The 27606-nt window shown below is 38.0% G+C and overlaps 1 protein-coding gene across 1 annotated transcript in view; it reads right to left on the bottom strand.

Annotated features, from left to right (window-relative positions):
• Positions 1-791: 791 nt before the first annotated feature.
• The window catches only part of LOC120488310 (NACHT, LRR and PYD domains-containing protein 14), a 36294-nt gene continuing 9479 nt past the window's right edge, over positions 792-27606 (bottom strand). Inside the window, exons 4-10 of the mRNA XM_089120252.1 lie at positions 17593-17766; positions 16944-17117; positions 13319-13492; positions 12684-12857; positions 12052-12225; positions 9625-9779; positions 792-8303 (exon numbers count right to left, since the gene is read on the bottom strand). Of these exons, the coding sequence (XP_088976378.1) occupies positions 8290-8303; positions 9625-9779; positions 12052-12225; positions 12684-12857; positions 13319-13492; positions 16944-17117; positions 17593-17766 (1039 nt within the window). The 3' untranslated portion in view covers positions 792-8289. The remainder of the gene's footprint in view (positions 8304-9624; positions 9780-12051; positions 12226-12683; positions 12858-13318; positions 13493-16943; positions 17118-17592; positions 17767-27606) is intronic.

Below are 27606 nucleotides of genomic sequence, written 5' to 3'. Positions count from 1 at the left end.
AGCACAAAATTTCTAATAATGCTTATAACTTTTGAATAAATCTGCATATTTTAATGCGACTGGTCTGAAGGTTGTAAAAGGTTGTTTTTGTATATACGCCACCTATTGGTCGAAAGTGATAATCCATTTAATCACATTTTTAGATAATTGTACGTGATTTTTCAGCCATTTTGCCTAAATTCATCTTTAAATGTCTTCAATTGCTATTTGCTGCAGTTGATCTGACACATGTTGGCATGTTTTGTCGTCTGATTGTGCTTGGCCCCGTTAATTGCTACTTGCAGCTATATTTAAAGTTTAACTTGCAATCCGACAATCTTGCTCACCAAGAAGCAGGGCCGGCGCGAGGCATAAGAGAACCAAGCGGCTCCCAATCTATTTTCACTTTGTTATTACTATCATTTAGTATAACAACCAACTTTCCATTTAAACTGAGACTTACAGTGGTAACTTCCGTCTGAAGACTGATCTCAGTTTGACCACCAGCTGTCCCGAGGAGAAACATGAGGCGAATATTTGCCTCATAACCTTCATAAACCTGTTTAATGAGAACTGAGAGATTATAGTTCAGCACAATGAATGAACAGTTATAACTTACCTCAAGGCTCCAGCTAAGGAATTTCACCTTAAATATACTTGCATTTACTTAACCTCTAAGTTCAATCAAGGAGGATTTCAGAATAAATGAACATTATGTAAACTGGAGGGAGTTTGTCAGCTGGCCAATCTGGAGGATTTATGAGATACTGGATAACTTGTAGAGCGCATTATCAACACAAGGAAGACACAGGTGCAATACAATCTTTTTTATTAACAAAACAAGATTTTTTGTTCTTAAATGAATCAGCTATACAAAATATAAAATGTAAGTTTTTATGTCAAATGTAAGTCATACTAATAATATACACTAACATCATCTATTTGATGGTTTAGACTTGCACAAAGCTTAAAGTCCCTGTAAAGGCAATTCTACAAAAAAGTTCTAAACACATTATAAATGTTACACATGAATTGCTAAAACATATTACAAAGTCTGTTAACTGTGAAGTACTGAAATGTGGAGTTAGACCGTTAAACAGTTTTTCACCATTGCAATTTTACGGATTAATTGGGCGGGGCTAAAACAGGGCTCGATGACACACTGGAACCCATGAGCTGCTGGACACGCCCCTATTTGATGACGCACAGAGTCTGATCTCCCTCTCTCCACACACACTCCCCGAGCACATTTGCATTCACCGCTCAATCGCGAGTGACTGTCAGTACTATTAGTTACTACAGCTGAGCCTACAGTTTGCTACCTAGCGATGCCTTCAACACAGACATGCATGGGCTACTACCTGGATGCGATCATGTACAAAACAGATCGGTATCTTCATTTAAATTCCCTTAAAAACGATCACATCAAGAAGAGGTTTTTAGAGAGCCAACCTTGATGAAGAGCTGAGGATCACCGCCAACACCCGCCTCTGTAGTGATCGTTTTACACTGGATCGTTTTATAAACTTTTCTCAGAGACAACTTTGATTCACTGATAATTCACTGATAATCCGCTGTTACTGGTGAACGGGGCCGAAACGACGATGTCCCGCCTCAGCTTTCATCCTCCCGTCTCCAAAAGCTAATCAGCTAATATCACCGTCAACAGCTTTCCCGTGAGTGGGCGTGGTTTCAGCACAGCCAGCGGACACGCCCCCAGCGTTTGAGAACAGAGATAACTGCTCATTTTTTCAAGATTTTGATAGCTTATTTTATGTACTTCCCGGCTTTTTTTATCATTCAAATTTGGCTGGGTGGCTAATTACAAATTTTTCTGTGGTGTGACAAACTCAGAACACATACTTAATTTTGACTTTACAGGGACTTTAATGTATAATTTGCTTGTCTTTTGCGGGCCGTTTCGGGAGGCATACACACACACACACACACACACACACACACACACACACAAGAGCCACCTTGAAATTGAAAACAGCATCTCTCGCCAGTATTAGTTTCAACTATCACAGATTGAGCTGATTCTGACGTGAAGTTTGTGTTTTAGGAAGGAAGGAAAGCTCTCTGCTGTGAAGGAAAGGAAGCTGCGCTAGATGGAACGTGGATAGTTAAAGTTTGACCTCAAATATCTTCTTTTTATAATCCTTGGAAGCCAGAATCAAAAATAAAATTTGATTAATATCACAGTCCTAAAGTGTAACCAGACTATATATTTGTTTAGGGACTCTCTCTCTCACACTCTCTCTCTCTCTCTCTCTCTCTCTCTCTCTCTCTCTCTCTCTCTCTCTCTCTCTCTCTCTCTCTCTCTCTCTCTCTCTCTCTGTGCGCATGCGTGAGCGTCTGAGCTGAACGAGTGTGGAGTGCGAGAGTGCTGGCCTGCGGGCTGTGTGAGTTTTCTAACTTTTCTTCTTTCTTTGGCAAAGTTGTTGGTGTATTTGTGGAGGTTTTTTTGGAGTCAGGGAGAGTAGGTCGCTGTTGCTCAGCGTGTGCTGTCCGAGATGGCAGCAGCATCGGAGAGCATACAGTTTGACAAGCTAACGCGGAGGAATGGCATTAAAATCACGCCCGCGGAACGCTGTTCTATAGAAGACTGCAGCATAGCAGTTGCTCAAGTTGTGGGGTATAAGAGTATTTTGTCAGCATCTAGGATGAACAGTGCGTTTGTTTTTTTCCTAGATGACGTGAACAAAGTAAATGAAATAGTCGCGAGTGGAATTGTGTTGAATGAGTCGTACACACCAGTGATGCCTTTGATGCAACCGGCGAAAAAGATTTTGTTGTCGAATGTTCCACCTTTTATAAAGGACGAAGTGATCCAAAGGGAATTGGTCAGGCACGGAAAAATTGTTTCACAGTTTAAAAAAATCGCATTAAATTGCAAATCGGCACAGTTGAAGCATGTTGTTTCTTTCCGGCGGCAGGTGTACATGATTCTGAATCTGAACAATGAGAGTGCGGAGCTGAATCTCGCGATGAAGTTTAGAATTGATGATTTTGACTATGTCATTTACGCTACATCAGAGACAATGAAATGTTTTAAATGTGGACAAGGAGGACATCTTGCGCGTTCGTGTCCTGAGAATGTGGAACATGATCCAGGACAGAATAACATTGAAAGTGAGGGACAGAAAGATAATGTGGAGGATGAAAATCAGGAAAAAGGTGGAGAAGTGCTAGAGAATGGTGAACAAACTAATCAAACAAAAATTGTAAGCAGGAGTAATGAGGAAACAGTAGGAGAAAGGGAGTTTGAAAGAGCAAATGATGCTGCTGGCCCTGTAGATGTCTCAAGAGATATTGATATGACGGAGGATGACAGTCTGTTTAAAACACCGACTTTAAAGAGAAAAACAAGTGGAAAAAGTAGAGGGAAAAAAGCTAAGAAGGAGCAGGTTCAGGAAGAACAGACAGAGGAAAAGATGGTTCAAGAAACAATGCCTAACACTGAATACAGTAATTCAGATGATTCAGTATCAGGAAGTGAGTGTGAATCTGTAAGTTCAGTTGACTCAGTGTCTCTGAGAAGATCTGGGAGGAGTGCTTACACCCTTGAAAAAATTAAAGCTTTTTTGCAGAGTACAAAAGGCATGAAGGGAGTTCAAGTACTAGAGTTTTTTCCAGATCGTGAGTTGTTTATAGAGTCTGCAAAGATGTCAATGAAAGAAATTGGTTTGGGGGGTCTCACAGAGCAAGAAGTATACAGGTTAAAGAAAATAGTTCATAAAGTGAGATCCAATATGGTAAATGATGAAAAGGAGGTGTTTTAATTTTTCCTTTTTCTTTGTTAAGTTCTTGTTTTTGTTTTGCTCAGTCTCTTTTTTTCTCATTTATTTATGAGTAATTTAAGGATGGGCAGCCTGAATGTGAATGGTGCAAGGGATTTTAGGAAAAGAGCAATACTTTATGAATTGGTGAGACAGAAAAAAATTGATGTTATGTTTCTTCAAGAAGTACATAGTGATATAAAAAATGAAAGTGAATGGATGATGGAATGGGAAGGAAAGGTGATAATGAGCCATAAGACTACCACTAGTGGAGGTGTAGCAATCTTACTCAGAAAAAATATCAATCCAGTCTCGTGTGAAGTAGAGCATGTAGTCGGGGGACAGTGTTTGAAAGTACGGCTTGAGTTTGAAAAATTTTCTGTTGTATTTATAAATGTGTATGCACCAGTTTTGGGCCCTAAAAGAGTGTTGTTTTTAAACAAAGTTAGAGATACTGTAAGAAGTTGTAAACCTGAAGAGTTTTTATTTCTAGGGGGTGATTTTAATTGTACGGAAGATGATAAAATTGATAGAAATCACAAAGAACCACACATGCCTTCACAGTGTGTTTTAAAACAAATTCTGAAAGAATGTGAACTGTATGACATATGGAGGGTGTTGAATAAAACACAGAGACAGTACACATGGACACAAGTGAGGGAACGTTATGTGACAATGGCTAGACTAGACAGGTGGTATTGTTTTAAACATCATCTTAATATTATTAAACAATGTGCAATTTCTCCTGTAGGCTTTTCAGATCATGGTTTAGTCAGTTGTAATGTTTTTATCACTAATGTAAAGCCAAAAAGTGCTTATTGGCATTTTAATACGGTTCTTTTACAAGATAATTTTTTTCTTGAGGTGTTTGGTCATTTTTGGCAACAGTTTAGGAATAAGAGGTCATTATTTGATTCTTTGCAACAATGGTGGGATATTGCAAAAATAGAGATACAGCAACTGTGCCGTATGTATACTTTCAATGCTTCGAGAGACATTTCCCGATCTCTAAAGGATCTAGAGAAAGAGATAGTTGAAATGCAAAATTTAATTGAATCTGTTAGAGACAGAGAATGTGTCAAAGTTTTAAAAGATAAAAAGAAGATTTTAGATGATTTGTTGGGGGTTAAAGCACAGGGTGCTCTGGTACGCTCGCGTTTTCAGAGTGTAGTACAAATGGATGGCCCAACCAGTTTCTTTTTTGGACTTGAAAAGAAAAATGGCCAAAATAGAAGCATGCATTGCTTGTTATCTGAATCAGGCACAGAAATTATAGAGGCTAAGGAAATTAGAAAACGAGCGGTAGGTTTTTACTCAGAGTTATATAGCAGTGGTCACGTGGAGGAAAAGGATATAGCCAGTATGTTTTATGTGAGTCTGCCTAAAGTTTCGGATGAAGCAAACACTGAGCTGGAAAAACCTTTTACGAAAGGTGAGCTGTATAATGCCCTAAAGAGTATGGAGTGCGGGAAAGCTCCGGGGATCGACGGAATTCCTGTTGAGTTTTATAAGGCACTCTGGGCAGTTTTGGGTGATGATCTTCTGGAGGTCATTAATGACAGCGTGGCCAGAGGGTCACTGCCAACAAGCTGCCGGAGAGCAGTGATCACCCTGTTACCGAAAAAAGGAGACCTCACGAATATAAAAAACTGGCGACCAGTGTCACTCTTATGCTCTGATGTAAAAATCCTATCTAAAGCCTTAGCAATTAGGTTGAAGGAGGTGATTGGTGGGGTCATCCATATAGACCAGACATACTGTGTTCCTAATAGATCGATCTTTGACAACATTCATTTAATTAGAGATATTTTGGACGTCTCTAGATCATTGGGTTTAGATTTTGGCCTTATTTCCTTAGACCAGGAAAAGGCTTTTGACCGGGTTGAGCATAAGTACCTCTGGAGGACTCTGAGTGAGTTTGGTTTCAGTCAGGGTTTTATCAAAATGATCGGAGTGTTGTATGCAAACATTGAGAGTATACTCAAAATTAATGGAGGGTTGAGTGCTCCTTTTAAAATTACAAGAGGTATCAGACAAGGGTGTGCACTGTCTGGCATGTTATATGCTTTAGCCATTGAACCGTTGCTGGTAAGAATTAGGGCAAACATTGATGGGTGGAGTATACCGCAATCTGAATGTAAAATTAAGTTATCAGCTTATGCTGACGATATTGTGGTTATGATTAAAAATCAAGAAGAAGTAAACACTTTACAGGTAATTATAGAAGAGTTTGGTAAATTGTCTTCTGCTAAGGTAAACTGGTTTAAGAGTGAAGCCATAGTTGGCGGAAAATGGGAAGGTAGAGGTTTTCCTAAACTACCTGGTGGACTTGAGTGGAAGAAAGGTGGTTTTAAATATTTGGGTGTTTATCTTGGAGACGACTCAATGATGCAAAAAAACTGGGAAGGGGTTTTGGAAAAAACAAAAGGACGTCTAGAAAAATGGAGATGGTTGTGGTCAAAAATGTCTTTTAGAGGACGAGTGACAATTATTAATAATCTGGTGGTTTCAATGTTCTGGCATCGGTTGGCATGTATTGAGCCGCCAAGTGGACTTCTTGCAAAACTGCAGGCTGTAATTGTGGACTTTTTCTGGACTAAGCTTCACTGGATTCCCCAGAGTGTACTCTATCTTCCTAGAGAAGAAGGGGGACAAGGACTGATACACTTGGTCAGCAGAGGAGCAACTTTTCGCTTACAGTTCATTCAAAGACTTTTAACAGGTCCAGAGGATCTAGTTTGGAGAAATGTTGCTGGATCTATATTAAAACAAGCTGGAGGTCTGGGATTGGACTTTACTTTGTTTTTATTGGATTCTAACAAGATTCAACTGAATGGACTGACACCTTTTTATAAGGGGGTTTTTAGAGTGTGGAGTTTTTTTAAAAAGAGAAGAGGAGTTTCTGAGACGTCTTTATTTTGGTTATTAGAAGAACCGACTGTGTTTGGAGCCAGGTTGGATGTATCTAATGAAATTGCATGTGGTTTTGAAAATGTATTGATTGTTTCAAAAAAGGTTAAATTGTGTGATCTGATTGCAGCTGGGGGTCCTGGTTTAAATAACTCACATGGGGTAGTAGCTGGTCTAAAATTAAAGTCAGAAAGATTGGCAAGTAAATTGCTGGAGGTTTTAAAACAGAGACTTACGATGGAAGAAAAGTTTCTACTTGCAAGTTACGGGGAAGGGAAGGTTTCTCCAAATAATAAAGATCCTTTTCCTGAAGTTTTCTTTTCTCCTGATCTTAAAGGAGCAAATGGGTTAATGTTAGAGGACTTGGAAGATGTAAGTATTCACAAGGCTGACCGTAAGAAATTGTATCAAAATTGTGTTAAAGTATTAAATAAGAAAGTTTTAAATGGAAGAGTAGACACTGTTTGGAGAGACAAGCTTTGCTTGGATCATAGTATAAAGCCTGTGTGGAGAGTGTTGTATAAACCTCCTTTGGAAAAAAGAGTTGGGGATCTTCAATGGAGGATTTTACACGGGGCAGTTGCTGTCAATGCTTTTATAAGTGTTATTAATCCTAATGTGTCAAATGGGTGTCCTTTTTGTAAAAAAAGGGAGACCATCTTTCATTGTTTCATGGAGTGTTCAAGGTTGGGTTATTTTTTTGATTTTCTTAAATTGTTGTTTAATAAGTTAAATGAGGTTTTTACTGTTCAGAGTTTTATTTTTGGTTTTCGGTATGTTGCAAAAAATAGAATAAAATGTCAACTTTTAAACTTCATCATAGGTGAAGCAAAAATGGCAATATACCTGAGTAGAAAGAATAAAATTGAAGGATCAGAAGGTTGTGAAGCTGTTTCTATTTTAAAAAACAGGATAAAATCAAGAGTATGGATTGATTTCAAATTTTATAAAATGATGAAGGACTTGACGTTTTTTTCAAATCAGTGGTGTTATAATGATGCAGTTTGTCTTGTTGTAGATGAATTTTTATTTTTTTCTTGTGTGTTACAATAAGTATTAATACATGTGATGTGTGTTGTGGTGACATTTATATTGGAATTGTTTTTAATGTCTAAAGAATTGTAAAATAAACGTTTTGTTAAAATTCAAATTCTCTCTCTCTCTCTCTCTCTCTCTCTCTCTCTCTCTCTCTCTCTCTCTCTCTCTCTCTCTCTCTCTCTCTCTCTCTCTCTCTCTCTCTCTCTCTCTCTCTCTCTCTCTCTCTCTCTGATTGAGAATATAACAAAAAACACACAAATGGTTTAATATTATCCCACGTCACATAGTCATGAAATCTGCATGATTCACGTGAGTCATGATTTTAGTCCTATTATTCTGAAAGAATCTCATCCCTGAAAACGTCCACAAATGGAAATGACAGCAAGCCATAATCGTGTAGCACACAACAATGTCATATCACTTGAAACGTTGGAGTGGCAAATTTGGCAATGACAGTTATGATTAGTGATATTTTGTTTGCTTCAATATAGATGAGTTAAATTCCAATATCATCATGATTGAGCGCTTATACCAAAGACTTCTTTATTCTTGCGTCATCTCAGCTCCGACTAAGATCTTCTCAATCCATTTCACCTGTAAATAAAATAAAATATTCATTTGCAAGAGTACAACACCAACAATAATCATTCAATATCACTTAAGTGTACATGTATATTTCTAATAAGGCTGTTTACATTACATAAGAGCAAGTATGATAAACTTTAAAGCAGTTTAAATTTGCCATTAAATACATGTTTTTCTGTATTATCACTTTGAATTCATAAGATGTAGGTTTTAAATGGTCTCGCCAAATCTCACCAAAATCCCTGTTCATTTTAAAGATAAAAAACTGATATTGTCAGTTTATGTTTGAATATAGAATGTAAATTTTAGATTAAGTTGTACAGACATCAGATCCTCACACATTTCTTAGAGTTTGAAAAGTAAAGAAAGCCTAAAGCAATGTAATGTGATGCTTGTCAAAGTAAAAACACACAAGAGACGGAGACATTGATCATGTGAGGCTGGACGGCTGTGAGCTGAAGCTGGAATCTGCTCTGATTATTCCTGCGTTCTACAATCTCTGTACAACTATCAGTCTAATTTTAAACAAATTCTAATGATTTTCTACTGATGCAATTCATAAAGCTTGTTCAATAAAGTTGTTTATTCTTAAGTTTTTCATCCAGAAACCACTAAAGTACAAGCCCCGCCCCCCCCCAGCTGATTCAAGAGATTTCATTGGTCAAACCAAGTCACCTTCGTTTATACAGCGCTTTTTACAATAGAGATTTTACAAAAGCAGCTTTACAGTCATGATAGGAAATTAAAACAACATTTAAACAAACAGTTCAAGAAGAAAGCCATTGTCCAGTTTAAGTAAGTTCAGGGGTGACTCATTTCCATTGTAAAAATAATTTATAGGGCCATTTACACGACACAGTTTTCAACAGAAAACTTTGAATAAATTCTTGTCATTCATTTCCATGACACAAGAAACCTGAGACCCGAGAACGCAAACTTTGAAACAGGTTTCAAAGAGCAAGTTTTTGAAAAAGATATCACTTCATCTCTGTGTAAACTTCAAAAACATGAAAACGGTGATGGCGTACACATGAATATATCATGTTTAGTCTAGGTATGTGCATATGAATGTGTGTTTTTTACGAAGTGACATCACCAACTACTTGTCTGTCTTACGTTTTTTTCTGAAGTCTGATCTTTCTTGGCAGGAGACTGATTGGCCAATGATGTTGAATTAGCTGTGGGCTGGGCTTGTGCTTTACTGGTTTTCAATCAATTTAAATTTCCCCCACATTGTTTCAATAAAACTAAATGATATTTTCCTTGCACAAATGTTGAAAGACTGTCAGAGATAATGAAAGTATCTTTAACATCACTGATGTTTACTCACCTGTACAGTTTGAGTCTCGTAACACGTCTCTGAGCTGCTTTGAGTCTCTGATCTTATTGACTCTCAGATCAAGCTCTTTTAAAAACTGCAGTGCATTTGAGTTCGTCAAAGACTGAGTTAAAGCAGAAACATCTGTAATGCCACAGTTCCTTAGTCTAGAACGAGACAAACAAACAAAGATCATCTTACTTTCACCAGATCACAAAACACGACTAAGGTGAATTATTTTCCACAAATACACTGTAAACTGTCTTTTCAGGAGAGACTGAGAATAAACGTATTGAACACTTTGTTGAAGTGTTTGTTAAAGAGATTCTCCTCACAAGGTTACAGTTGGTTTATAGATGATGTTATGGTTTATTGTTTATAAAGTTTCTCTCATCAACACCTATCGTTTTGCTTCAGAAGACTTTAATTTATCAACTGGGGTGGAATGGATAACCGCTGTGTTTGCTTTGTGTGTTTTCTGAAGAATCATCTTTGAGGTCCAGTACACTTGTATAGACTCATAGAGACAGATTATTTATCTAAAAATCGTGGAGTTCATCTGGAGAAACTCATATAAAGCTGAAATGGCATAAGGGTGTGTAAATGATAACATTTTTAGTTGAGTATCTCTACACTATCGCTACACTACACTACACTTTTGGTAAACATTTTTTTAAAATTAACTACTCGAGTTTATTAACCACTCTCTGTGTAAGTGTGTATGATGCAGGTAATTTCCAATGAAATCCAAACAAACAGCTCTAACATACAGTTCAATATTACAGGTTTATCAACGTGTATAAGGGTAAAGCCACGGTTTGGAAGAGAGCTTTTTGCACTCTCAGAATATTAACGTGTTATTTTTAAAATAATAATAATTAAATAAAAAAAAAGAATGCATAGTGTAGCTTTAAAAATGTTGATTGTTTTAGTCGTTTTGATCTCAGGTGGCACAAAGCACAACCAGGCCTGGATATATGGGCTTTGAGCTTCTGTTGATCTCTAAACTAGACAGAGCACTTCCAGCACTTCTAAACAGATGGGGAGAGTTTTGAAATAGACGAAATTGCTACAGATGTATAAATGTATTTATTTGGCTTTCAAAATGTGAAATTTTACTATTGTAGTGTGTGTGTCTGCGTGTGTGTGTGTGTGTGTGTGTGTGTGTGTGTGTGTTATTAGATTCCACATATCAGCAAAAGGAAAGAACCGAACTTCTGAGTCGACTTTTGACTAATGGATGTTGTTGCCTAGAGTTTTTTTCTTCACAATGATCTGAAAATCATCCTGCCAAATCGTTCACATAAAACTGTGAATTGGGTTTTATTGTGGAAAAACATTTTTTGTTTGCCAAGGCAATATGCGAATGGGTGTGAACAGGCCAGCCCCATCATGAATAATTAGGTGATTCTCACCTGAGAGACAAAGAGCCGCATAATAATGAGCCTTTCATTCAGGTGAGACAGACAAGAAAAAATTGAAAGGACAACATACATACATATTTATATATATCAAAATATAAATGAAAGTCAAAAACCCATTTTTAGTCATACCTGGAAACAAATCCTGGTCAAATATGTTATATGGGCAATTGTGTAGAATTGGTTCAAAGTTAGAGTTGGAAACATCTTGAAAAGAAAATTCTTTTTCCATATAAAGTATTATTTTTAAAGTAGGCCAATACGGTTTTATCATACATATTTCAAAGTTAAGGATTCATTATTTTAATATTTGCATTGCATTAGCTTGCATTGGATAACAGTTGATTAGTTTATTTTTGACAAAACATACTATTTTTTTACATATGAACAGAAACTGTCTAACTAAAGCTTATTTGTTGTCTATTTTATAGTAAAAACTTTATAATCTTTTTCGTCTGTAACAGTAGGCTATGCATCTGTGCGTTCGTTCGTTCACACACCAGATTCATATTTAAACAGTCTTTTTTGGTTTTACAGATCAGTATAGAACAAATCTCAGTAGTCTATATAGTCTTACTCATGTAGGAGCGAAAGTGAATGAACGCGGAGCGCGCGTGTCTGTCTGTGCGCACATTTGATATTTAAACAGTTGATCTCTAAACTAGACAGAGCACTTTGGCACTTCTAAACAGATGGGGAGAGTTTTGAAATAGACGAAATTGCTACTAGATGTATAAATGTATTTATTTGGCTTTCAAAATGTGAAATTTTACTATTGTAGTGTGTGTGTCTGCGTGTGTGTGTGTGTGTGTGTGTGTGTGTGTGTGTGTGTGTCTGTGTGTGTTATTAGATTCCACATATCAGCAAAAGGAAAGAGTCGAATAACAGATGTGGGTCTCATAAGCATGTGATTCTGAACTACAGGTATATTAATATTAAACAAAATATGAAATCCAAAATGTGGTTTATGTCCATAAGAGAAGTTTGAGAACCACTGATGTGTGTGAATGTTACTGACCTCAATCTCTCCAGTTTGCACTGTGGGTTCATCAGTAGATCACTGAGGTTCGTCACTCCTGTGTTTCCTAGTTTATTCCCAGTCAGGTTCAGCTCTCTCAGGTGTGATGGGTTTGATTTCAGAGCTGAAGTCAGGATGAGACTCTGTTCCTCTGTAATACTGCAACACCACAGACTGAAGACAGAAAGAGAAAAGACTGAAATGCTTCATCAGACACTTAGTTTATTCCCCATACTCTGTTTTTAAGGCTGTCACACTAGTTCTGTGTGCTGGAAGACGTTGATTCTCCTCTTTCATTTTTCTTCTATTTCTTTTATGTCTCTTTTCTTATGATTCTTTATCGTAGCAGGAGATTTCTTATCGGCATTTACACAATCAGTACATTCTTCAAATTTAACACAATAGACCTTAGTCAGGTTAGATGATATATTTGATGTGGATGAAAATGAGGCAGTTAGAAAAAAATTTAATATATAGCAGAATACTAAGATTATTACTAGTTAAAATACATTTAAAATAAAGTGTAACAGAAGGTGCCGAGGTATAAACACTATTACTTGAGTCCTGTTGTCTTAAAATAAACTGTAAACTGTAATGTCACAGTAACTGTTGTACAGTATAATGTTACTAACTGTAGTTTCTCCAGTTTGCACTGTGGGTTCATCAGTAGATCACTGAGGTTCTTCACTCCTGAGTCTCCTAGTTTATTCCAGCTCAGGTCCAGATCTCTCAGGTGTGATGGGTTTGATTTCAGAGCTGAAGTCAGGATGAGACTCTGTTCCTCTGTAATACTGCAACTCTGCAGACTGAAGACAGAAAGAGAAAAGACTGAAATGCTTCATCAGGCACTTAGTTTATTCCCCATACTCTGTTTTTAAGGCTGTCATACTAGTTCTGTGTGCTGGAAGATGTCGATTCTCCTATTTAATTTTTCTTCTATTTCTTTTATGTCTCTTTTCTTATGATTCTTTATCATAGCAGGAGATTTCTTTTCAGCATTTACACAATCGGTACATTCTTCAAATTGAACACAATAGACCTTAGTCAGGTTAGATGATATATTTGATTTCTGTGGATGAAAATGAGGCCGTTAGAAAAATTGTAATATATAGCAGAGTACTAAGATTATTACTAGTTAAAATACATTTAAAATAAAGAGTAACAGAAGGATCCGAGCTATAAACACTATTACTTGAGTCCTGTTGTCTTAAAATAAACTGTAAACTGTAATATCACAGTAACTTCTGTACAGTATAATGACACTAACTGTAGTTTCTCCAGTTTGCACTGTGGGTTCATCAGTAGATCACTGAGGTTCTTCACTCCTGAGTCTCCTAGTTTATTCCAGCTCAGGTCCAGATGTCTCAGGTGTGATGGGTTTGATTTCAGAGCTGAAGTCACAGCAGAACAACCTTCATCCGTCAGTTTACAGCCCCTTAAGCTACATTTGGAGAAATGAGAAAAACAATATGTTCATTTTGCAAAGTTACAGCATCTTCATAACAAATTAAGGAAAAATCCCAAACTGATTTTCTGCGCCTTCAATGGCCGAGGAGACACGAACTGTAGGGACAGGGATCTGCAGGGATCTGTGGTTTTATTTGTGATATATAGGCCTATAACACACATTTTCATCTTGAATTTCATATGAAGTTTAAATAACTTAACAAGTAAGACATGTTTTTAACAGTAGATGTAAGGTAAATGTGACTATACCCGCAGTGTCCAAAGACAGGGTTCAGTGAGTCAAATTTAAGACCTTACAGACATTTTAAGACTGTAGTGAACAGGACAGTCGAGGAGCGTGAGAGAGCGGCGCGAGGCCGGTAGTGTGATTGTTAATGAGCCGTACCTGTGAGCACACCGGTCTCGCATCTCTCACAGACGAGCGGAAGCATAAAGGGGAGCGACGACGTGGACGATCGAAGAGGAACAGGCCTGCTTTTGTTTCTATTTTGTTATATTTTATTTCGGTAGCCAGCAGTCGTCCGTGAGAGGCTGCTGGCAGGCAGGCTATTTTGTGTGTTTATTTCAGTTGAATAAAGTTTTATTTGATTGTCCTCCGGTTCTGCCTCCTTCTTCCTTAAACCTTGTTACACTGGTGCCGACATAGATATCATATAGAGACTAGATGCCCTATTGGCCGCTGGGCACTGAGAAATCCGGCCGCCATCTTGAACCGGTCGTATTCCTATTGTGTTGTATAGAAGCAGTAGATGACAGAGCACTGTGCAGCATATTCCTGCTCAAATCGGCAGACTATCGCTCGGGAATTACTTTTCACAAGTAAGATTTAAGATTTAACATTACTGTACTATTGGTTGTATTTTGTGAATAAAATATCCCATGTGTCCTGTATCATAGCTGCATGTATGACCTTTGCAGCAAAAAACCCCGCGTGAAAATCAGTTCGGTATTCAGTGAGATATGATTCATTTAATGCGCTGACAGCTCATATCACCTGCCAAACAGATTACACTGAGCCGAGCGGATGACCGGTTTGATGGCGGCCCCACGGATTGTTTGTGCCAATAGGCAGCAGCGGTCGATAGGGCGTCTATCTATATGATGTCATGCCGAAACCCAGGAAGGAGGAGGCAGAACCGGAGGACAATCCAATAAAACTTTATTTAAATGAAATAAACAAACAAAACACCATAAAGATTGAAATTTAAGACATACCAAATGAACTTTGCATTACCAAAAAACATATTCAAATCAAAGAAATTCTGAAAAAAATTATTTTATTTAAATGAAATCAGTCTTCAGAAAAATGATTACAGTTATCACAGAATTATGTTCAGAAAGTACTAACACTACACAATGAAATCAATTCAACAAGTTTTATGTTGAAATCCAGCAAATAACAAAAATGAAATTGCTAATGAAATTAGCATCAATATGCAGTTTTTGTTTACATAAACATTAAAATAATATCATTAAAAATGATGGCCATATTTTAAAAGAGTATCTTGCAAAATGTTATCTACTAACATGTTCAAGTTCAAATTAAGTTTTGACGAAAAAGGCTTTATAAAAAGATAAACCTCACATATCATTTAAATCATTTTTTATAAGAATGAGACAAAAATGACAAATTACTGACATTTACAATGCACATTAGTTTATCTTTTATTATCAATAGTACAGTCAGTCTGATTTTCCCATTGCGTCTGTCTTTGCTATGCAACCATTCACTGACAAAGAAGTTTTAGTAGCTAATGGATTTCCACTACTGAAAAACGCTTGCTGTAGCTCTGCTACAAGACTGATTAACGGAGAAAAGAAAATCACCCGCAGTGTTTGGGTGCACACATAGACAATAAAAGAAATGGACAAAGCGACCCCATAGACTTCAACAGAGAAAAGTGAAGCCCATTAGAAGCATCTCTTCCTGATGGCCGAGCGACTGCTCACACTGAGCTGGACGACGGAGATGTGACGTGAGCGGCCGGTCTGACCTTCTAGTAGCTGTGTCAAGACAAATCTGAACTGAAATCTGAAACAAATCTGTTGTTGAAATATTTCATCTCTTTGCTTTTATGAACTCTCTATCTTTGGGCTTCTGCCTTGACTTTATGCCTCCATGTCCCCCAGATTGCCTCATAGACAGTAAAAGATTGCCTTGAGCTTCTCCTCCTGTCTATACGGTAATTTCTCTACTGTGTGACAGAGTCGCTTGTTATGACGCAATCGTTAGCCTATTTTTACAAAAACGGCTTCTACAGGGCCATAACGTGAGATACAAGGTAATGGAGCCTTTTATACATTGTTGTGTTTCTTTAGAAATATATAATGGACAAATGAAGTCTTTAAATGCCTCAGATGTAAAGTTATTCACTGTCAAAGTGACGCCAAATTGAATGGGAGTCAATGGGATGCTAACAGCAGAAGTTCAGCTAGAATGGCGGTTCCCGCGAGGCTTCAACTTCCGGCTGATGGATTACACACTTGAGTGCACCCCATACTTCATGTTGACTGAGCTTTTAATGTTGTAACAGAAAGGGTGAAGCTGATTGGTTGGTTTTTGTCACATGACCTGCAGTGCGATTGCGGCATTCTGAAAGTATAGATTTTCTCATCTCGCTGCGCCTGAAAAAACGAGTGTGTCGCTTCAATTATGAGCGCGCTAGCCGTGCACCTACATTAGAACTAACTTGAGCGCGATATGGGAACGCCCCCTCGGTGAGCTTCCTCCAATCAGACACGAGCTCCTGGCCGCTCGCGAGTGACGTGTTGAAGACCCCTGCTCTACAGCTCCGCTCTGTAGGCTACGACTCAATGCTTTTTTGCTACTTTGTGATAATTTTCTGGGGCCAGCACTTCTGGAAATGAACGAGGGTAAAAGACCTGACTTAATTAAATTGACTTAATTAATTCTTTTTAGACTTGACTTAATTAAATTTAAAGTTTAAAGCCTTAAATTTAAAATTCATAATTTTATACTTTTTAAGACCCTGCAGGAACCCTGCAAAGAAGAGAGGGCAAGTTTTTATACATTTGATAGAAGAGAAAACACCCATCACTCATAAAGCATATTTTAAAAGATTCATTATAAAATGTATATTTATTTGCAACAATCATATTATTGTAAAATTGTTCATGTAGGAAAAGCTAATGGGCTGCTGGATGTTATACTGCGTTGTCATGGTAACATTCCAAGTGAAGATAATGAGGAAAGTACATTGTGTTTGTCTTCATTGAGTGTGTTCAAAACAGCTTCATTACGACACACAAAAGCCCTGATGCCCTTAAAGTCTCCATTTCAAGGACTTTCAGAGTAAGAAGGGCATAAGGACGCTCACCTCACTAAAACTGTGAACTCAGTGTCTTGATTTAAACTGTAGAAGTGATTTTAAGAAACATGATTGATGAGTGTGAATGTTACTGACCTCAATCTCTCCAGTTTACAGTGTGAATCCTTTAGTACGTCACATAAGTGCTTCACTCCTGAGTTTCCTAGATTATTCCTGCTCAGGTCCAGATGTCTCAGGTGTGATGGGTTTGATATCAGAGCTGAAGTCAGGATGAGACTCTGTTCCTCTGTAATACTGCATTCACTCAGACTGAAGACAGAAAGAGAAAAGACTGAAATGCTTCATCAGGCACTTAGTTTATTCCCCATACTCTGTTTTTAAGGCTGTCACACTAGTTCTGTGTGCTGGAAGATGTCGATTCTCCTCTTTCATTTTTCAACAATATCTTTTGTCAGTTTTCTTTACTCTTTATCACAGCAGGAGATTCTGCAGAACGACATCTACACAATCAGTACATTGTATCAAATTATTCAACTTTAATGCAATAGACCTTAGTCAGATTTGACTCCATATTGAATATTATGTAAATGAAAATGAGGTTGTGAGAAAAATTAAAATATACACTGGTACAATAAGATGTATTACTTACTAGTTAAAAGACATTTAAAATAAAGAGTAACAGAAGGTGCCGAGGTATAAACACTATTACTTGAGTCCTGTTGTCTTAAAATAAACTGTAAACTGTAATATCACAGTAACTGCTGTACAGTATAATGTTACCTACTCTAGTTCCTCCAGTTTGCACTGTGGGTTCATCAGTAGATCACTGAGGTTCTTCACTCCTGAGTCTCCTAGATTATTCCAGCTCAGGTCCAGATGTCTCAGGTGTGATGGGTTTGATATCAGAGCTGAAGTCAGGATAGGACTCTGTTCCTCTGTAATACTGCAACTCCTCAGACTGAAGACAGAAAGAGAAAAGACTGAAATGCTTCATCAGACACTTAGTTTATTCCCCATACTCTGTTTTTAAGGCTGTCGCACTAGTTCTGTGCGCTGGAAGATGTTGACATTAACGAGTCTTCTATTTTAATTGGAATTTTTGGAATTTTATTTTATTTTATTTGGTAATACTTTACAGATCCTATTAGTTAACATCAACTAACAAGTAGTTTTTGAAGTAAAACAAGAAAGATTAGTGCAGATATTTAATAAGTATTGATCTGCAAATAAGCTATTTTTATTACAGTACCAAACATTATAAACTACTTAAAGCTATGGTATACGATTTCAAAGATTGTTCATTATTAATATCCTCGTTTAGATGCTGATTATGGTTATATAGTACAATCCTAACAATATGAATAGAAAAAAGAATGAAAAAAATCCATTCACTCTATTGGCGGTACAGCCGCAGAGAAGTTGACCAATGTAAGCTTTGCGGCCGGACAGCTTATTTTGGTCAACTGCTCTCATCCAATCACCAGCTCCACTTGAACTCCGCCTGGCGCTCGCGTCTCCAACCCAACCGCACCTGGATAAATAAATGAATGACAGCAGTAAGCGGCCCCTGATGGCCCCTACTCAGTCCCTCCAGAAAAACGCGATTATGCGATCGCTGAATTCAATGCAAAATCAGCCAAAGTCCGCATATTTATGCGGGGGCCGCATTTTTTCAAATAAGTCGCACTTTCGCCGCATAAATTGTCGATTTCCGTGCAAAATATGCAGGGTTTGCATAATTTCATAATCCTTGCATTTTCGTTGCAAAAAAAGTCACATGTATCTTAACAGAAAGTTGAAAATGTTGCGTTTGCTTCACACAAGAGCAGCCATTTCCCCCTGTTTCCATGGGAACGTTATGAAGTGACGCAATTACGCGACGCCAGACAGACTCACGGAGGCGATTGACATCTCATAAATCGAACTCGTATAACTGTCTGTCACAAGTTCTACCGTCACATCGTTACTTAATAAACAACATAAGATAAAAGAAGTAGCATCAAACAGAAATTACCCGCACACATGGGGTGTTCGAGGCGCACATATAATATAACACTGCAGAGAGTTCAACAGGGAGCGCGCAGCTCTTAAAGGGGCCACACCTTATTTACACTCGTTACAGTCTGAATTAAAACAAGATGAGAAATTAAATATTCCCGGCACTTTCTATGATGTAGTATGCTTGCTTATCAAAGGAAGTAAGAAATAACTCTTACATTAGCCTAGTGAGAACAGGATGTTGGGGGAATCACTTTTTTCTCTTTTTCATCAAACCACAATTTTTGCAAATTCCTGCAATTTCATTGCATAAAATTGCATAAATATCCTGCATATTCCATCGCATTTTTAAAGAAAACGGGCTGCGTAATCAATCAATTTTTGCCCGCAACAATCACAAAAAAACTCTGCGTTTTTCTGGAAAGACTGAATACTATTATGGTAAATGTTATATATAAATCGCAAATTTTTTTCTACCCTCGTGTCCCGCGGGACTTCGGTTTTGCCATAGAGTTCGTGCTGATCCTTTTCCCGTATTTTCCGCACTAGGCGCACTTAAAAGCCTTTAATCTTCTCAAAAAACGACAGTGTGCCTTATAATCCGGAGCACCTTATATATGGACCAATTAGTTAACAACGCTCCGCGTTATTAAATTCGCCCACGAACTCGCGCTCGTGTCCAGCATATGCCCGCTTTGTCACACGGCCAGTTCAACCTCGTATAAATCAGGTTATGTGTGTCTCCCGCTCACGAACGCTCACTCTTAACAGACACACGAACAGACAACATCTTTCATTTTTCAACAATATCTTTTGTCAGTTTTCTTCACTCTTTATCACAGCAGCAGATTCTGCAGAACGACATCTACACAATCAGTACATTGTATCAAATTATTCAACTTTAATGCAATAGACCTTAGTCAGATTATAAAACAAATGTACTAAATAAATAAATAATAATATTGACGCAGATGCTTTTCTGTCTCATTATTTCAACATCTCTCTCTCTCTCTCTCTCTCTCTCAATTCAATTCAATTCAATTCAATTCAATTCAATTCAATTCAAATGAGCTTTATTGGCATGACTGTAAAATAGCACAATATTGCCAAAGCAATAGTAATATATAAACATATATGTAGATAAATAAAAGTGAAAAAAAATAAAAAAATAAAAAAATAAACAACAACAATAAAAAAAACATTTCCATGTTATGCATAAATATACCACAATAGATTAAGAAAAGATATATACAATAAGTACAGAGAGCAGTTTAATGGAAAAGAGAGTCTCTCTCTCTCTCTCTCTCTCTCTCTCTCTCTCTCTCTCATAACTGCATTAATAACTGCATAAAGCCAGGACACACTTAGGCCTACTAAGGCCAGTTATGAATGTAATTTGTTATGACTGATTAACAAATATTAATCAGGAAGGCTTTTGAACGGTGGAGAAAACTCAAAGAATTGAACATTTTTAAATTGGACGCCGTTTAAATTATTCCTATGGGTGACGGCACGCGACTTTAACGCACCTGCAAAGCATCCTAGGAAGGCGGAGCTTCATTTGTAAAAATGCTGCACGTGAAATAGCTGGTCGATCTTAATGCAAATGAATTTCTTGAACGGAAAGAGACTATCCAATAGAAGTAGAGCATATGGAGACGGGCGTAATTAGTCTCTCGCAGGTCCTCTGTTCTAGACTGGCCGCTGGCTTTTACCACGCCCATAGCGGTAAACTTGAGGAACGCCCATCTAAGTACAAATGTGGGGGGAGGCGTCACGACACCACGCGACTGTTGTGTCGTGTACAAAATCGGCAGCATCCAGCGCAGTTTTCCTGGCATTGTTTCGTTTCTAAAAGTCTTTTTTCTTTGTGTGGTATTGCTGTGCGTTCATAACTACATAAGTAAAGATATTTAATGTCATTGTAGATGTTTTTTAGTGTCATTGTATTTAGGTTTTTAGATGGAGTATCAGAGTCTGAGAGTGTCAGAGTGTGATTCAGTTTACGTGGCTGTGGTTACAAGAGGTAAAAACGATATAAATACTGTACTTAAATTTACGAGTCCTTAAATCATGTTTAATTTGGACTTCTCTGTGCATGCTCTTTGAGGTGGTGACCATAGACCTGCATTACAGTCATGGTCAGAATTGATGGCACACCTGGTAAATATGATCAAAACTGGCTGCAAAAAATAAATCTGCATTGTTTATCCTTTTGATCTTTCATTAAAAAAAATTAGCTAAATTCTAACCTTTCATTGAAGTAAAAGAACTGAAAGTGGGGAGCAAATCACATTATGAAATAAACATTTTTCTCCAAAACACGTTGGCCACAATTGTGTTCGTGCGACGAACAACCGTATAAGTCCAAAAAAACTAAAATTGAGATAACCATGTGACTTGAATGTGTGTGCATCACTTTGTATACAGAATCACTTTGGGGGTGTGTATGTGCGACCAAAACTCTGTATTTTAAACGTTAAAGGGGACATATCATGCAAAATCCACTTTTTTAGCCCTTAAATGCATTTTGTTGTATATTTGGAGTGTTTATAAGTACAGAAAAGATGAAATTATTCTCTTCAGGTGCTTCGTTTATATCTTCATATTCTGTTTTGGTCATATTTTTCAACCTGTTCAGATTTTTCTGTTTTCTATGATGTTTTTTGAACTATCACGTCACAGTATTTGCAGCGGAACTGACAAATAAGGACATTGACTACCGGCCCAACACTTCCAGCAATCCGCCATTATTATTTCTCGCTCCGATTTTGTAGTCCGAGCTCAATGATGCAGATGTTACGAGAGGGCAAGTCAAAATGTTCGGTTGTTGGATGTAGTGACCTGAAGCACTTCAAGAATCCCCACTTCAACAACCTCCGCCAGTATACCAAAGGGTTTGCCGATCGACTTCGTCTGAATGAGGCTGCTGTGTTTTCTGATGCTTTTCTACACGTAAGTTATTATATTTTATACCATGGTCTGGGTGAATACTCGATTCTGATTGACTGCAGGGTGTCCGTTAAAAAGTGATAGAGGACACCTAGTAAAGTAGTTCTGGTGAAACTGCCTGTTTACCATTCGAAATTTATAAATGAATGCACTGCCTACAACAACTGTGAGTAACCATAGCAACAGGCAGTCAAACGCTCTATCAAAACAAACATCTAACGTTAGATACTAGAGCCTAATACAACAATGAGCGACTTCGTTATTTCTTTTCACATTTATGGAGAATATGGCAACTTTGACGACTGGTATGCTGTAGGTCGACTCTCCGATGCTGGACTGGAGAGCCGTCAAATAATGTCGGTGACAGGCCATCGATGCGAGAGCAGTCTGCGGGCTTACTGGGCTCCGTCTGTCCGTGAGAGACGAAGCTGGAGCAACGTACTGTCTGATCAAGTGCCCATTATGGGCAGCAGTAACGTTACCCAGCTTTTGTGGATCCTCCTGACTGGCCGACTTTTTCAAATTGCACTATAAATGGAAACGTTGAAATTAATTGTAAATAAAAAAGCTAGCATGTAGGCAAATGACCCTCTCTTTGATCTGATTAATTTATTGCCCTCTATAAGCGCAAATCGCTGGTGCTCAGAACAAATTTTTTTTGTGTGTGTTTTTTTGATTGTTGTTTGATTAATTGTTTTATGTGTAATAAAAAATAACTATGCCTACCTTTGTGTTTCATGAAAAAAAAAATGCATTTTTGAACCTGAAGGGTTCAAGCTGAGCGGACTATAAGTATCTCCGGTTGCTAAATAAACCGTCAGGCAAGTTATTATTTGTAAAAACTAGATTTAGCCTAATTAAAATATAGACTAATGTTTTAAAAATGTTTTATTTGGCAAGTAAAACCTGACAATGGACACCTCGTCGGGCATTAACCCTTACATTATTAATACAGATTTGTAGTGGTAAGATTGGACTGTAGTCATTTATCTTGTCAGTGTGCTTGTTTTAACAAGAGAAATAGTCGACTTTCACTAATAACACAACATAGTTAACTTAATGTTACATACCCCTGCATCCATAATTATGAAGAGGTTGTTCTGCAGGTTCATCGTCGTCTTTTTCAAATTGCTCGCTCTGGCTCGAATATGTAAGGCTTGATGGACAAGTCTTCCGTTGTTGACATTTTGTTAACGAGTGACTAAAAATGTTCTTTGAAGCTATAGTATATAATCGTATATCTCTTATCAAACTACAATAATGGCCGAACGCGGGGAGTTGAACCGAGTGTGAACAACTCAGCGACCTGGAGAGCGGGCGGGGAAAGACGCAACTCCATTTTATTTAAAGGGGCCACTTTGAAACGGGTCGCTCACAGACGCACATCAGAAAAGGGGTCGAAAAGGGGCCTGTGGAGCTATAATAATGAAGAATTCAGACCCAAGCATTGCAGTTATGCTTAATATAGACCACAAATGTATGATTTATAAGTAAAAATGAATGATTTAAAAGCATGATATGTACCCTTTAAAGGGCACCTATTATGGAAAATTCACTTTTACATGGTGTTTTAACATTAATGTGTGTTGGCAGTGTGTGAGCAAAACCTAGAATGATAAAAATCCACCCAGTGTTTTCTTTTACAATCTCAATAAATCATATGCACTCTCAGAACGAGCTGTTCTAAGATCCAGCTCTTTGTTAGGTAGAATTGAGCAAGGGGTTTGATTGACAGTGTGGTTGTGGCATAGACCCCGCCCTCAGTGATCTGTACACCATCCTCCATTGTTTCAATGACAGCCGGTAATGTCTCCTAGAATCATAAGTGTTATGCTGTGGGATGGGATGTAATAATGACATACATAGTAGTTTTCACTTATTTCATCATCAGAGCCACTGAAAACACAGTAGATGTATTGTATTCTGGAAGTTTAAGTGGTGCCTTTCCTTCGTAAATAAGTTTATGTTTGAGCGAATCATTTTCTGACTGACTGGCAGGTCTTGCTTCAAAGTTAATCCTCAACTGTGGATCGTCGTCTACTGTTTGTGATCCAATGTCACCTCCAGTAACAGTAATTGTATTTTATGATTTTTGAGCAAATAGTCATTTCAGTCTGTCAGCCAATTCAACAACAAATGCGTCTAAAGTTGTTGTCGTCGTCGACGTAGGATGTCTGTGTATATACAGTGGTATGAATAAGTTTTGGCACCCATGCTAAAGTTGCCTAAAAAGAGGAATAAATAATCATCTTTTGGATATTGATCTTAATGCCTTAATTAGAAAAATGAGGAAAAGTCCAACCTTTAAGGACACCACTTTTCTTTGTGAATGAATAATGTATCATACATAAATAAATGTGTTTCCTTAAAATACAGGGTGCATAAGTCTGGGCACCCCTATGTTAAATTCCCATAGAGTCAGGCAGATTTTTATTTTTAAAAGCCAGTTATTTCATGGATCCAGGATAATATGCATCCTGATAAAGTTTCCTTGGCCTTTGGAATTAAAATATCCCCACATCATCAAACACCTTCCACCACACCTAGAGATTGGCATGGGGTACTTTCCATAAGATCATCTTTCAATGCAAATCAAACCAGCTATTAGGCTAACTGAAGTAAAACCATACCACTGTATTTTAAACCTTGTTTGTATAGTTTGTAACCACACGTTTATAAATATATATATATTTAAAAATATTGTATTAAAAACGGCATATATGTTGTTGTTCTGTAAGTTAGTCATCTTCTCACATTTGCCACAGAAGCACCTGTATGACAAGTAAACATGACGCAACAGGTCCCTGCATAAATGTAATTTCGCTTGTACGTAGCAAACTTTATCAAAGTATGGGCTTTATACACAAACGCATGTCTCATTCCTATTTTGCACGCACGCAAAACGGGATTTTCCCCTCCACAGACGCACGTCGGTAAACTAGGAAATAAACTTGCGCTCCCTGGGCAGATCGGCGCAAAAAAGAGGCGTGTTTCGGCTGTGAACGCTCCTGGCGCGCGCCTGGTAAACCCGCCGTAATAATAACAATCAGTCATGCAACATGCGCACCTGCTCTTAAAGGGTATGTTGGATGGCGCTCTGATTGGTTTATTTCCGTTACGCCTAAACCACACCTATGAATAATGAAGCTACTTCAGACCAACCCCTTTTAGATTTGGGCCAGGCGCAAGAGGCATTTATCCCGGCGGGAAAATAGCAACAGCGCCCAAGACCCGCCCACAAAGTTACTTGCGCTTTGACACTTGCGTTTCAGATCATTAAAATAGGGCCCATTGTGTGTAGGGTCTACATGCGATTTATTTTAAATTGGCTATTTTATTATTTCAATATCCAAATTTGACACTAAATCCCACAGGGAAAAGGGCTTCTATTTGTGACATGCAGTCTTTGCATTTGAACATTGCACATTTTAAACAGGACACGCATTAGCTGGATAAACGTTAGCCGATACAAACATACTTATAGAAAATAGTTAATACTAATAGCAAATAATAGCAAAACGAATCACTTATTCTAAAAAGAGTATGAAGTATAAGTTAGACGAATCTGACATATAGGGCTGTGTTAATAGTAAAACGTCCGTCATTAAACAAATTTTAAAAACACGGATGGATATTAAGAAATGCTTTCTGACATTTTAACAGGAAAAAAACAACCAAGAAAAAAATGTAAACTTGAAAATTGAAGGGCTCTCTCTGCACGGTCTGTGTTTGTGCGAGAGAGAGAGCTCGCACAGTAGTGATGCACGGGTCGACTCGTAACCCGCGGATGTCATGATTCTGCCTTCTTGTCTTTGATTTTCTCTAGTCGTGAGGCAGGATCATGACAGAATCATGTTTTGTGTGCAAGCGCATGGCCAGTTTGGGCCATGTGCTTGTGTTGTCTCGTTACGTTACCCCGCCCCCTTGTTATCCCCGTCTAGTCATTATTGTCTAGTCGGTTTCACCTGTCCTCGTCATTAGTGTTCCCCTTTATAATCCCTTTGTGTTTGCTGTCTTGTGCCGGTTCATTGTGAAACATTGTGTCATCCACTGTGAGTACTTGTTTATAGTATTGTCCAGAGAGAAGTTTTGATTCTGTGTTTGCTGTTTTGTTTACTGTCTAGTTAATTGTCAGTCATAGACTAGTTTAGCCACTCGTTGTCCTGTTCATGTTTTGCCCCCTCGTGGGTTTTTGTTTTCCCTGTTTTGTTCTTAAATAAATCGTTTGTCTAGCAATCTGTCTGCGCTTGGGTTCATCCTCCTCCCTCCTCTTGACAGCGGACCCCGCGGGTAACCCGCGGGTCGGGTTGGGGCGGGTAAAGAAGTTGTCACTTTATTTGCGGGGTGGGTTGGGGCGGGTCATTAAGTTTTATTATTATTATTTTTTTATCCATGTATGTTGCTTGCAATTTCCAGCCTATATTAAATATTTGGGAATATCTATTTTCATATTTTATAAGGTTACAATACGATTGCCGTAGCAACGTAACTTGCGTGAGGTTCCCAAACCTTTGGTGTCACGTGACACGTCATGAAAGCGTGTCAAGCAGCTCCCGTTGACAGACGCGACAGCCTCGACAACAACAACAATGCAGAAATAAAAGTGAAGATGGAAGACGAGGTGCGGGAGAAATTGAGGTCGGGAATATACATGATTAAAAGAAAAAAAGGTCAGGCTGCTAAATCTAATGTTTGGGAGCGGTTCTCAGAAGTAGTTGCAGCACAATCTCGGCTACCTAAAGTGCAACTCGTGTGAAAAATACAAATACAAACAGTAGCGCCACAAAATGGGCACTTCCAGCATGTCAAGACATATTTGTGGGGGTCTAAGAAATAAAAAAAATGGTTTAGCCTATTAGATGAATACAAATGCTGCTTTGTAAAAGTTGAAAATGTTTATTAATATGACCTGATTTATGGTTCATATTCATGATCGTCTGTTGTTGTCAGTTTACAGGGCGATGTTTCCAAGCACTTTCAGGTTGAAATAAAGGCTGTTTTCATTTACATTACAATGCCTAGTAGCTACTATGTCTATTTAACGGTCGTGGGTGCGGTGCGGGTTGTAAAAATAGAGACAGTGGTGCGGTGCGGGCCAAATAATTTCATAAAAGCGGGACCCGCGGGTTGGAAAAAAAGCCGACCCGCGCATCACTATCGCACAGCACTGATACAACAGTACTTTTTAATCCATAAGTAAATAACGCGCTAGTTTTTATACAAAATTGTTATGTAACATGATTAGTACTTAGTTATTATTAACACAATAACGTAAGACATGCAGGCTATGTTTCCCAACACTGAGAATGAATTAAGAAATGCCAGTTTCTCCAGACTCGCGTTTATCAGTAATCCACAAATCACCGAACTTTCATAATCACTAAACAATTGGCCTTATGCACAGCTGCACTACTTCCTGAACTTCAGCCAGCTCCTTGTTTCCTGTCTGCCATTATTGGTCAAATTGATTAATTCAGGTGTGCCTGACCTCTGTAGTCACGGCAACAATAATCAGACACACCTGAATTAATCAAGTTTGGCCAATAATAGCAGACAGGAAACAAGGAGCTGGCTTAAGTTCAGGAAGTAGTGCAGCTGTGCATAAGGCCAATAGCGGTTTTAATTTTATTTAGATTTATTGTTCATCAATACTTAAAGGGTTAGTTCACCTAAAAATGAAAATTCCGTCAGTATTTACTCAGCTACTCACCCGTAATTACTGTAAAGTTACTGTCCTCACTTATGAACTCGACGGCGGGCCACGGGAGTGGAAGGGGGATCTAGCGGGATTCTTTATGTCTGTCAATTTTCAGTCTCTTTTTAATGAAAGGGCTTACGCATCTGTCAA

The sequence above is a fragment of the Pimephales promelas genome, chromosome 2 (assembly GCF_988280905.1).
Source record: "Pimephales promelas chromosome 2, fPimPro1.hap1.1, whole genome shotgun sequence".
Lineage (NCBI taxonomy): Eukaryota > Metazoa > Chordata > Actinopteri > Cypriniformes > Leuciscidae > Pimephales > Pimephales promelas.
The sequence above is the reverse complement of the archived record's forward strand: the minus strand, read 5'-3'. Positions and strand labels throughout refer to the sequence as shown.